The sequence below is a fragment of the Falco biarmicus genome, chromosome 1 (genome assembly GCF_023638135.1).
Source record: "Falco biarmicus isolate bFalBia1 chromosome 1, bFalBia1.pri, whole genome shotgun sequence".
In the NCBI taxonomy this organism is placed as follows: domain Eukaryota; kingdom Metazoa; phylum Chordata; class Aves; order Falconiformes; family Falconidae; genus Falco; species Falco biarmicus.
The window spans coordinates 102,715,491-102,728,828 of NC_079288.1; the positions used below are offsets into that span (position 1 = coordinate 102,715,491).

General features: G+C 44.2%; 1 protein-coding gene across 10 annotated transcripts in view; it reads right to left on the minus strand.

Moving 5' to 3' along the window:
* The window catches only part of SLC4A4 (solute carrier family 4 member 4), a 237,630-nt gene that overhangs the window by 16,403 nt on the left and 207,889 nt on the right, over positions 1-13,338 (minus strand). For all 10 annotated transcript variants that reach the window (XM_056354481.1, XM_056354489.1, XM_056354473.1 and 7 more), the window contains 6 exons: positions 12,194-12,264; positions 9,667-9,855; positions 7,430-7,543; positions 6,916-7,077; positions 1,833-2,011; positions 397-469 (listed from right to left, as the gene is read on the minus strand). In XM_056354481.1, coding sequence (XP_056210456.1) covers positions 397-469; positions 1,833-2,011; positions 6,916-7,077; positions 7,430-7,543; positions 9,667-9,855; positions 12,194-12,264 — 788 coding nt within the window. The remainder of the gene's footprint in view (positions 1-396; positions 470-1,832; positions 2,012-6,915; positions 7,078-7,429; positions 7,544-9,666; positions 9,856-12,193; positions 12,265-13,338) is intronic.

Here is a 13,338-nt window from a genome sequence, read left to right on the forward strand (position 1 = left end):
TGCATTGGCAGCCATCCTTCCGTCATGCCACCAGTAGGCTCTCAAGCTTTATCCACAACTTATTTTCCATTAAACACAGGCACAGCAGAAGCGAGAGTGCGAAGCATAAGGAAATTTAACTTTACACAAACGGGAAGAAAAATCTTAAAATGAAAAAAATCATAGCCCTGAGCTGTGTCACTATTACTATCTACCATGCTACAACATTATTTTGTCCTTCCAAAAGGTATTTAAGCTTCCAAAAAACTGTAAAACTGCATCAGTAATTCTCACTAATCTCCTTCCTCACACTTGGATAATAGGCTTGGATAAAGTAGTGTAAAAATAGCCTGATACTTGCTGTGGCCCTACTCTGGCTGTGTGAGCAGAAGGAAGCAGAAAAGGTGAGGTCCTTACCTTTAGGATGGGAGCCATGAAGACAGACACACCAGTCAGAATGAAGACGATGACTCCAGTGACCCTCTGCTCCCTGAAATAAAATCACTGGGTGAGCAGGATGTTTACTCTGGTTTTATTCCCTCCCAGAGGACTCAAACCCAACGTTAAGCCTGACTACTTGTTTTTGCAGCCATGTTCTCAAAGCAGACTGGCAATTACAAGCCAACAGCATCAGGCAGGTACCCTGATCCTGACTAAGCCTCGTACACCTCTTTTTTCAAACACCACGTTAGCTTTTGTATGCTGCCTTTGCTCTGCTGTTTGTGGGTCAACAGAGTACTGCTACTGAGTAAGGAGTGTGTTTACATGTTAAACATTAGAAACTGTTAACTAGCAATCCCGCTTCTCTGCATGGCATTATTTACAGCATGCAAATAGGTAATAAAACATGAGCTCTCCGCTCTTAGATTAGTAGCATATTTTAAGTCCTACTCATATTACTCCAGCAGTTGGATAAATGGTCCAGGCCTTCACAGGGTGCTGAACATGTGCCTTCATTGGCACCCACATCTGCTCCCTACATCCAAACATACTTCTGCCATTAATATTTCAGAGTACTGAAAGTTAGGCCATTAAATTTCTATTTAGTCGCCTAAACAAGTGGCCTGATTTCCAGAAGTGCTCCTATTGAATGTACTTTGGACCACTTAATTAAGGCAACCAAATACAGAAACAATTGCTTGATTAAGGAGAGCTAATTGCTCTAGGCATGACAGAATTAGATTTTTTAGCATTATGTTTGCTAATGAATGCCTAATCTCCCTGGATAAAGAAATCAACAGTAAATTTATCTCCTTTCTCCAACACTGGAAAACTGCGTCTGATCTGGCCAAGTAATAAACTTTTGAGGAGTTAGATGGGGATTTGTCCAAGGAATTGCCAGAGGCCTGCGCTCCTAAATCTCACAGCCCGGTTTGGAAATACGAAGAAAGGAGCACAAAATTCTTTATGACAACTTTGCAGCATCCCATGGGCACCAGAACTCACTCTGTAAAACTTTGTGTATTTTGGGGTGACTTCAACGTGCATGCCTAAAGCATACCAAGAAATGGCCTAAGTTCTGGTGAAAAGTTTCCCTCCTTGCCTTCTTTCGTTTCCACACATTTGCACAGGCTCTCCCCTGTCCACAGGCACGCACGCAGTACATCTATTTTCCTTTTCAAGAAAGAGTATTTGCAAAAGGGTTACGTCAGATAAATTTCTGACTGGATATATCCTCTGTGGACAAAAAAAAAAGCTGTAAGGAAGCACAGCTGATCTGAAGATTTACAGCAAATCCAAGCGCCATTCTCCCTGAACTTCTACACATGTCCTGCTCAAAGCAAGAACATTTATAGTACAAACTGACCTTCACAGGAAAACAAGGCAATTAAGGCCTTTCTGGTTTGACATACCTCACTCCCAAAAACTTGGGCTGTTCTCCAGGGGCTGAAGTTTCCGTCTCCATCTTCAAGCTGTCAATATGAGCTATGGAGATCACGGTAGCAGCAACATACCAGGGCAGACCCATAAAGGAGCATATGATCATCAGAATGGCCACCCAGAACAAATCCAGATGATACCCAGCACCTTTCTGTGAAGGGAGACAGTCAACCTTAGATTGATTATTCTAATTACCTGCAGGGCGGCCAGGGTTCTGGCCTGGGGGCAGAGGCACACTGAACAAGCAGCACCTCCTTCTACAGCATCTTTTGGCCAATACAAATTGTCCTAAGAAATGGCAGAGTAGGACACGTTGCTCCTTAAAGGATGAATCACCTGCCTCCACAGGGAAAACAGACGTTACATTTCTGGCAGGCTCTGAAAACAGCAGCATACAATAAGCATGGGAGAGCAGAAGACTTTCAAGTCTGTCAAAAGCAGAAGACTTTGACAAGTCTGTCAAAAAACCAAGGACCTTGTAGTACACTATATAGCGCGTGGAGGCCGAGTTGGTACAAGCCAAGCCCTGCAACCAGTCACAGTTCTTTACAGAGGTACTTGACATAGGAGTTAAAGACAATCAGAAAGCACCACCTTCACCAAAAAATATTTGGTGAGATACACATCATATCTTGTAAACCATATAAGCAAGTTCTCAATACAGGTATCTCTGTATTTTTTTAATAGATAGATACACACACGCAAAAATGTATCTTGGTTACAATGGGTTTATAGTGTTCTGAGGGAATGCTGCATCGCCTCTTAAAAAACAAAAAAGAAACCCCATTATAAAGTGTTATTTTTATAACAGTATGTTCCCATTTTTTTAATGAGGTTAACAGAAACCCAATGCCTAGCACCATCCCAACCCCCTGCTGCCTTCCGGCAGCGCATGCGAAAACACAATGGCCCGTTTTCACAGCATGAGACAGTTACAGCAGCAAGAGAGTTTGCAGAGGGTGAGGGGATGGAAGATTGTCAGCAAAGCAGGAGAGCGGCTTGTGATGGTGCTCTTGTCCTGCCACTCTGCCACAAGTGCACAGGACTTCTTTTGATGTGGTGGGAGGCCAAGATCGATATCTTTGTGCGCCAAGTCATTTCGCATCTGTGTATGCGACAGCTTGGGATGTGCACAGAGCTTTAAACACCCAAACCACCTTTTAAAAACAGTCAAAAGCCTAACTTTAGTTTTAAGCAGCTGTTGTAAAATAACTCTCAGCGCAATGGCTTCATGAAGTCTACCTGAAAGCAACCTTACAAAAATATGATGCCTGCCTAAAAGTAACTTTTGCCATTTGCTGCCTTGGAGCGAGATCTGAACTCCTATATTGAGGATAAGAAGCAACTGTAGGGTCTGACAGTCAGGGCTTCACAACCGGTCTGAGTCCTGCTGATCGTGCCTGAGGCTGGAGAGGCATCCTTCTCAACACTCAACCCTAGGGCCTCCTGGGGAAAGCAACAAGAACAGCTGATGGGCTCATATCCCATTGAAAGGAGAAAGCTACCTTCATTCTTTATGCCTTTTTAAAGACCTCTGATCTTCCATTTTTTAAATCCTTTAACAAACTAAAAAAGGAAACCCACCAGTCATAAGTGCTGAGAAGAAGTGAAGAAACAAATGAACTACCAAGGAAAGGGATCTTCAGAAAAACGCTACAAAAATCTTTAAGGTTTGCTATTTTCAAGAAGATTAACCTTTTTTTTACTCCTGTGTAATTTGTTTTTATTGGAAAGAACAAATGATCCTGACCCACTTGGTGACCCTGGAGGGAAAGCAACCCAGCTCGTCCTGAATAGTCCTCATTGTTTTTCTCATACGTGTGCTGCTTACCTTGGCTGGCTGGCAGCACCGGCACAGGCACTCGGTGACACTCTGCCAGTACTTTAGCAAGGCAGTAGCAGAAAAAAACCCATCCTTCTTTTGGCCTACAGTAGATTTTTTGTACAGAGGTGTTTTTTGGTGCAGAGTAGCTGGATCAGACTTGAGAACCCCCAATTAAACAAAAGCATGGGCTCACAACCATAAGAAAGGAAGCAGGAAATAAGTTTTTTATATTAAACAGTACTTTGCCGCAGTGTTTATATTTTGTTACTAAAAAAGTACACCCCGTGCTGATAGCATAGCCATGTTCAGTGCCTATAACCTGAAGAGATGAGGGGCCTCTTCTTTGGAGGGGGGAAAACAGTGAATATATTCTTCCATTAAGAAAACGGTACGTCTGCTTAGTTAGGTGCAGGAGACAGACCTAAACCTGAGACCATGTAAATGATTAGCCTCCCCCCGAGGAAGGTGTCGGCACAGTATTGATTATATCTGCCCAGATCCAGATGGCAAAAAAAATGTTCTGAGGGTTGTGGGTTTTTTTGTGGTAAACCAGTCCTGTACGACCATCAGCCAGCACTCATTGCTGCACACAACAAACCTTCCCCATTCCCTGCTACTTTGACTTTCTCCTCCAGGTCAGGCTTGGGATGGTCTTACATTGCATGTTGGTTGTCTAATGTCCACAATGACCATACAGAGTGAAACCTCCTCCTCTTTTTTTCAAGTAAAAGCTCTGTTTGCACTTCCAACAGCTCTCAATCAACTGATGAAGCAGGTACCTAAATAATGACTCAGCATTACCCAGGTTTTGAGGGTTTACTCTCACAGGTTAGACCACCTGAAACACGTCCCATTAGCAGGAAAGGAGAGTCTTCTTTTACAGGAATGTAATATTTCTCAATACAACTGACCGTGCAGGGAAAGGAAAAACCCTACAGGCATGAAAAACTGCACAGCGCTGGTCTGGAAAGTTTATTTTGAAAACATTACTGCATCCTAGACTGTTATATGTCAGCAGATATAAAGGTCTTCTTTAAATAACATCCAACTGTGGCTATGCCCTTGGTATGTCCCAAATCTCTTCAGTTTATTGCTTGTATTTTACAGCACTGTACAGCCAACACAGCTGTCATACTTTGGTCATCTCCGGCCATATCCACTACCGGTGGGGTCCTGCCATTGCCCCAGCACCTCAAAACCTTCAGAGCAGCCGACAGCCACACCGAACTGCCATGCCCACTTAGGGATGGCTGTGACACAAAGAGACCTTGTTCTGCTGATGGCTGGGAGCGTCTGCCAGTGATCATCTTACGTGATAAATGTAGTAATAGGAGTTTGTTAGATCCAGAGAAACTTTGCCCGTTGTGATAAGGTGAGAGAGATTTTGGCTTGGATGTAACAACGCATTGCTGTGCAAATTAAAATTAGGTCCCAGCTCAGGCTAAAGAGGACCCTTCCAAGCTCACAGTCTCTCCCCACCGCAAGCCTGAGCTCCCCAAAACATACACGCGCTCTCTGCAGATCTGTGCATGAGCTGGTAGACCCACTCTGGCCACCATCGTTTTCCTTTCCATGCTGATGCATCAGCTTCATAACATATCCCCTTACAGTCTGTGACACAAGTGTAGGAAGGAAGCTGACCACAACCACAAAGCAACTTTCTCTCCTTAAAAACAGCAGCAGATGACAGACAATAGGCCCATGTCATTGAGCGAGGAAGTTGGTAGGAGGAAAATTAGATGTTACAAGCCATTTGATGCTAGAGGAGACGTTTGAGTTAGCTGGACTTGAGTCTGGGACTAGTTTCTTTAGAGAACTAGAGTCTGTGAAGCAAACAGCCATTTGGAAGCAGCAGCACTACCAAAACCCAGAAGCTGTGCACACCAGCTGTAAGGCAGCGAGCCATCAGAACCTTCTGCTGGCCCAAATCATCTTTGCAAATGCCTTGTTGAAAAAATGCCAGAAAGAATGTCCACCAAGCATCCTCACTGGAAAGCATCCTATCCTTCCTAGGTGTTCCTTAACATCAGACCCGGGAACTTGTTTTAAAGGAATGAGCAGTTTTGATAGTATGTATAATCATATTTGCTGGACAGCATGGACAGTACGTGTTTACCCTATGCAAGCAAACATCCAGAATGACAAACATCAGCTTTTCTCCCCAGTTTCTGACTCCGTTTAATGATTTCTCATCTCTTACTGGAAAAGCAGAGTATGCCAGATGGACAAGTAAAGCAGGCAAACAAATAACTGCGGACAGATGCATGCCCTCTTTCCTTTTCTAAGTCTTCAGTGGCAGAGTCCTGCAGAATTACCAAGGCAAAAGACACCTCCGGGGTCAGGGTCAGTAGATCCTGAAATGAACTTCATCCAGCCCTTCACTAAGGTAGGCCACTACTACTACCATAGTAGAGTTGCAGGGGCAGCCAGGTTAAGGCTGCAGTTAGACACTGTTTACATCTGTATTCTTCACAAGACAAGCTTCAACTATATATATATATATATTTATATATACACATATATATATATAAAACTAAGAAGTTTTCTTTGCCATTCTCAAATGTTTACAGCTGGAGAGTGAAGCTCTTGAAAGGAAAGATCAAAATATTGTAAGGTTTTAAAAAACCTTTGGCTTTATGTTGACATGAAAAGGGGCTTTAAATCACAGTTCTGCCTCTCAAAGGAGGGCTGCTCTAATTTCTTCTGGCTCTGCCCACGTCTTTGCCAGATGAGCAGTGGGTAGGATGCCAGATGAGTGGTGGGTAGGATGTGACAGGTCTGAGTCCTTTCCTTGTCCTAGAAGGGAAGGGGTAGCTGGCTGGTTTTGTGAAATCTGACTATTCCTGGCATGGGACCTGTTTGTGAAAGAAAAGGGAGGAACAATCCCAAAGCTTCTTACATGGGAATGTTTCAGGCCGTACAATGGTGAAGCCAATCAAAATTAGTAAGTGCTTACTGACCGAGGCATGGTGAGTTGGCCCTGAACAGGGTTCTTCCTTTAGGAGGAAGGCAAATGCTGTTTGCACAATACTCAGCATTTTCAACTGAATCAGCGGTTTTCCTGGCAAAAACTCTACACTAGCTAACAAAATAAATATTGTTAAACACCAGCAATGACGTTTCTGAGGTGGCATGTACGTTCAACACTGCCACAGGCCCTCTTCCGCCTCTAGCAGAGAAAAAGTACCGGGCAGCTCTCTGCACACATGCAAGACACCAAGCACACCCACCTTGAGCTTGTGCTCCTTCCTGTTGACGATGACAGCTGTGATTTGCTGGTCCATGAAGATGAGGATAGTCACCAGCAGTGCAGGGATGGCTGCTGCCAGGTACACCCACCACGGGTTCCCTCCAAAAGGTGGGATAAACCAACCTCTCTCGGGACTGGTTGGCTTTTAAGGGCAAGGAAAAGAAAGCTTGCATTAGAGCTGCGATATAGGGTTGACAACATCCTAAACACACCTGTACTTCCAGCAATGGGGCTACCGGGAGACACTTGAGGTTTGCAACAATTTCATCCTTCCCAATAACAGCAACAAAAGGTTCAAAGTACAGAGGCAGGATTTAGGAGATAAATCAGCCACCCAAAATAACACTAACAAAAAGGATATCATCTGAGTAAAAGAGTCCTTTCCAGATAGCTGACTACTTTCCTGTTTTGAAGGCAAGTCAGTTTATACAGGGCAGATGGGTGGAAAAGGGAACCTCATCCAAAGGCCACCAAACAAGCTGACAATGACATACCTTGAATTCACTTGGCACAATTAGTTTTGGTGTGTCCACACCTACCAGGGCATCTATTCCACAGAAAATCAAAATGGACAAGATAATGGCAAAGTCACTGATGAGCTTCCGGGCCTGAAACATAAGTTGATATCATAACAGTAGTTAGCACTAAGAAACGTCATTTCACTCATGCTTTAGCATCTATGTGATACTCTGGGCTTGCATTTGGTGGCAATACAAGATCATGGTTTCTTCTTTCATAGAAACAAAGATGCGCATTGTCATGGCGGGCACCAATTGCCTGAATGTGCCTTGGTACTTTATTGAGTTGTCTGAAAGCCAAACAATTAAGCCTAAATGGAAGTATGAAAGCAAGCCTAAGGAAAAAGAAAACTGCTTTTGTAAGGAACTCCCACGTGAATTCTTCAAGGCAGTCTCATTGACCTTATGCTTGACAGTGGCCAACAACCACTGCTATGGAGACCTAGTTCCTCTGCAACAGTGTCTGAAGAGACTTTTCAGGATCAGCTTCCAATGTCAACAGACATAGAACATTTACAAATAAACCTAAAAAAAACCAGTGACTTTTTTTGATGTATAAAATATTGTCTCCTTCTATTTGCCTTCTGATCTCTGATTCTTTAGGGTCCACATATTCACCTTTTTCTATGCAGGGCCTGAGACTGCTTCTCTGGCATGAGTTGAGCTTCTTGTGTTATCACAGGATTCCTAAGGCATGTGCCTTTAACAAAAAGTACTGTGTTATCCCCAGATCCCATTCTTGTAATATGACTGATTTTGCAATGCAAATCAAAAAAATAAATGGAAAAGGGAAGGAATGGTATTTTACACCCAACAATGGAAACAGTCACAAATTTCCCTTTAGAAGATGGGAAACCCCAGACTTCCACAACAGATGAGTTGTTCTGTATGACTGGCAGAGATTACATTGTTTTCTATTCAAGTAATTACTCGACCTAAACAGATGAGAAAACAAACTAGGCTTCTCAGCTAATCCTCAACATGCCCTAAGAGTGCAACTCTCCTGAAGTCACTGGAATATGACAACTTCAAGCTGCCACTGGTCAGACCCCAAAATTTAACTGGGCAGGACCCACAGCGCTTGTCTGTAACTGTGTGATCTTTTCAGAGCTTTTGTTCCTTCCAGGTTTCCCGGGTTCACATGGTTACAGATAAATTGAGCTGCATTCCAGCCCAGATGGAATTTGTTTCTTTTTATTAAAAAATTCTAGAGGTTCAACTGTAACACTGCAGAACAGTAAACATCCACATGGGACAAATCCCCGTGTGTTAGAATGCCAAAAACAGGGGGGCAGGTCTCAGGGAGAAACATGGCTTTGGTACACACGGAAACCGCCAGCTCGCACGCGTGCCCTGGTAACTTTAGCTGGGGAGACAAAACAAGCAGGTGCACCTGAGAGGTGCACATAAGTTGTTTGCAAGTCTGAGCAAAATCTTGCTTAAATCAATGCAGAGGTTTTTCAGGTCACCCTTATTTTGCATCTGATCCTCAGAAAAGAAAGGGATTTCTGCTTTAGGTCCCTACTGTAACGGTAGACCAGGCATGGACTGTAGGTGAGTGCAACATTTTTCCATTGATTTCTGAGTATTTCAAACATGGTAACATAAAAAGATGCACCTCTGTTCTTCTGTTCTATATGGACAGCTTGGTTACCCAAGTGACAAAGCAAAGGGCTTCTTTTGCCCTCCCCAAATACTCCCTCTGCCTATACACGGGGAGACTTCTGACATAATGACTAACAGCCCCTTTTGGTCATTTGCTTTCTGTAGAACAGCCACGCATCCTACTTCAGAGTCAGAAAATCACGTTAAGCTGTGCATCTGACACTGAAAATGGCCAGCTGAAACTATATACGCCTTAAGGACCTCTCTGATATCTTAAGGCTCATAGGCTACATCACTGTCTATCTTGGCTGGGAAGTGTTGTCTTCAGCACCTTTAAGATCACTGCCACATCCCCGGGACAGATTATGGCTCATTTTGGCTCTTCTGGTGCATTACCCATGTCCTCCAGAAACACTGTGTGACAGCTAAGCAATCCCAGACATACCCTGGTTAACCAGTTCCATGCTTTTATCTGAACCAATGCAACCTGGCTTCCCTGCAAAGCATTTCTCCCTGTGTGTGTGTCTGACTGATACCAAAAGGAAGGTTGATCTTTGCATGCTGAAAGAGCTGAGAAACAGACTGCTAGGGTGAAAGGAGATACTTACAGTGGTTGGAAAATAGCGACTGGTCTTGAATTTCTTCAGGGCCATGGAGCAGGTGTAAGTGCCGAAAAACAGGATGAAAGACATGAGGGTGATGTCAGGGACATATTCACAGTTGTTGCCCACAAGTTGTCCTCCGTATTTCAAGCACTCCTTCATTGTCAGAGATGGCCAGTCAATGGTGGTGTTGTACTGCAGAAAAACAGAGAATGTTGGAACTAGATGATCTTTAAGGTCCCTTCCAACCCAGACCTGATGATTCTGTGATTTCCATAAAGCTGTGCATAAGACACATATGCTAGGACAGGAATGGGGACAGAGCATCAGAAAAAAATACCAGGAGGAAAAGGCAGGTGTGATGCGGAGGCTCAACCCCCCCTGTGCTTGTGCACAGACAGAACGGATTTTAACCTGGACAGAGGATGACATTACTCGAGAACGGAAAACAGTCTGGGCCTTGGAAAGAAGACAGAGATCCTTTGACCTCTGCTGTGGTCTGCCAGACGTGCTCTGCATTTTCCCCAGTGGAAAGGCAATACTGGAAACCTCATGCAGAAGCTGGAGTGGCCCGAGCTCGCCTCTACATCTGCTCTGTGCTGCTTGTGCACTGCAAGCAACACCAAACTTAAACCTGCTTCCTCAGCAAACGTGAACCCCAGGAGCTGAACTGAGGCACGATTTCGCCAACACTGATGGTGGTGGTGAGAGAAAAACCAACAACCACCTCCTCACCTCTGTGCTGTTCTTTGGCAAGGTGCTGCCACATTTGCTCTCTCAGCACCGTCAAGCAGTGCTGTCCCTGGATTTCTGCAGATCCGCCCTGACGGCTAACTTCAGGATGGCAACAGAGGGCAGAGAGTGAACGTGGCTTTCAAGGCAGGGAGATAAACCAAAAACCAAGTCTTTGGGGGCATCTTTTACATTTTGCCATTTTATGTCTACAGAAATAAGCACTGGAGAGGCTTCAATAGGTAAGATTACCACTTGGGGTACCAGAGAACAGAAAGAAGGGATCTCTCTTCTTTGGGGGACCCCACAATGTGATCTTTCTTCATCCCTCTGCCTACTGCCTGGCAGGATTTGTACTGGGATGGCTCTTCCCATTCCCAAAATCCTTGTCACATGTCCCCAGACATTTGTTTTGCTTTGAAACTCTAAGGCATCCAAAAAGGGGCTTGGCAAGAGAGTTCTGCATCCCAGGCTGGCTCCCCTAGCTAGGATCAGTGCTAAGGCAGAGCATTCCAGAGGGAGAGCATGCCCCCCCACGGCTCTTTCCAAAATCAGGCAAAGAGACAGAGTCAGGACTGGTGGAGTCCCCTCCAGCCCCACCGCACTGCAGGAAGGGTGTTGCAAAGTAGGGTGTTGGGGGAAGAGGGCTAAGATGCCGAGATGACTGTTCCAGGAAAGGACAGCCTGGAAACCCAAGTTGTTGGTTGTTTTCATGTCTCCCTGCCTCAGTTCAGTCCTTTGCCTTCCTATTAGGCATGCCTCCCCTATCCTGAGACTGACAATCAAATGCCAGACCCGCAAACCCCGAGAAGAGCAGTTCTTGTTAACCAAACACAAACGGCAACGGTGCCCTTCTCCTGATGGCTGGCATCATATCGGAGCCAGGGGCTGCTCATCCCTTCTCCAAGCATTATTTTCTGTGGCTGGCAGCTGAACAAGGAGGCTGTAACTTCCAGCCCTTCCAGAGGCAGCCAGCTCAGATGCTCAGGGATGGCAGCTGGCTGATGGAGGTGGGGCAGGGGAGAAGGCAAGGAGCAGTAAATGGCATGCAAGGTGCAGCCTGGCCATCAGGAGACCTCACTTCTCTGTCTGTGTCTTTATCCTGTGACCAAGCCCCTTGGGGGACCTTGGGTGGTGCTCTTGCCTTCGGGTTCACATCCTAGCACCCGAAGACAGCATGCCCAGCTCAGAAAGCATTCCCTTTCTGCTGAGCCACTTGATGCTGCACAAGAGTGGCCACCACATGAAAAGGCACGCAGACAGGTAGGACCTGCATTCTTCAGCAGAAACTTGTTATTCTGTGTCTCAACTTACTTCCCCTGCCTCAAACACAGATGTATCTGACCCCACCAAGCTCCATTTCTTTCTCCTCATTGTCCAGAGCTCACCACCAGAGTGAAAAGCCAGGGGTAGCTACAAAAAGCCAAAGAACGGGATGCAAACAGGACCTTCCAAAGGAAAGGGTGGCCGCAACACTCCTACCATTATGGCCCTGGACACAAGGATCTGGCTACTGCCCTGGGAGAACGACTTGAATCCTGCCAACAGACAGAGATCAGACTGCAAGAAAGTGGCTGCTATTAGGAAATAACTAATATTATCAAATTGTGCATGCATTATTCTGTATACAGTACTATGAGAAATCCCTGGGGGATCAAGTGAGCATGCCAAAAAAAAGGGACTGTCAGCATGCGGGTTTTCTTCAGGCAATCAATTCCTGATCTATTGGCATGGCAGAAAATGCATGGCACTTAGAGACTTCAAAGACCACATAATCCTTGCCCTCACAAAGGGCACTTACCATCTCTGTAGAGGAATAGAACAGCTCATCGGCTGACAGCACCGTTGTCCCATTAAATAACGAGCTATTAACTGCCAGAGAAGAAAGAAAAAAGAATACCATGAGCATGGTGCTGAAGCAGCTAGGAAGGAAAGCAAATTTCAATTATTAAATCATTTGTTAACTCTGTCAACCTGTTTGCAATCTCTTTGCTCAAGAAAAGCGAGTCAAAAGTATTGTTTCATAGGGACTCAAAAGCATCAATCATTAATCACTTAAAAATGGAAACAAAAGGCTAAGTGAAACAGAATTCAAACCTAACTGGGTGTTTTTTTGGAGTTCACTGTAAAAAAAATAATAGTAAAATAGACAGTTTAATATTTCATGGCTTTGGAATATTTTTCTAATGATTTCTGGATTAAAATAAACATGCACAGAACATTCCTAATTATTAATTTTAAATTAGTGCACAACCCCAAAGATATCCAGAAAAGCAAAATGCATTTTGGAATACAGCACAAACACAGTTTTTGAAATTTTTTTAAAAAATATAATGATCAATTGAAATCAATAGGATACAGATCATTTCTTTGAAAAAAGGGGCAGCATTCAATAGGATACAGATCATTTCTTTGAAAAAAGGGGCAGCATTCACTGTGATGTGATGATACACATTTTCCTTTTGTTTTTATGGCTTTAGTAATCATTTGTTTGAAATTTCATTCAGAAATACAATCCTTCCTGCAAATAGGCTTGGCAACTATAGCCTCATGTTTTATTTAGTTTTGCATGTACTTTTATGTCTGATAAGAATATTTAAGTTGTATTACAATATTGCATAGCTCCCATTTGTTTAGCTGGAGAATGAGTAAGTGCATTTGTCTTTTACGCTACTGGAATCACACTGGGGTCTAAAGGAGTAGGACATCCTGCTCCTTAACCCTGAGGGCAACGCCCGAGTGCAAAAAACCGTGCCAAGCTGCAAGCCACGCTGCCAGGACGAAGCTGAGCCTGTAAAGTGATGCAGTCCTTTTCTTGAGATGTCAAGTCTGAGAAGAGATAATAAATGTTTCTCTTAAAGTGCTTAATGCTCTTTTTCCAGCATTTTCAATTACATCCAAACCTTCTTGGTAGGCTTGACAGACGAGGTACAAGGCATTTTGGAT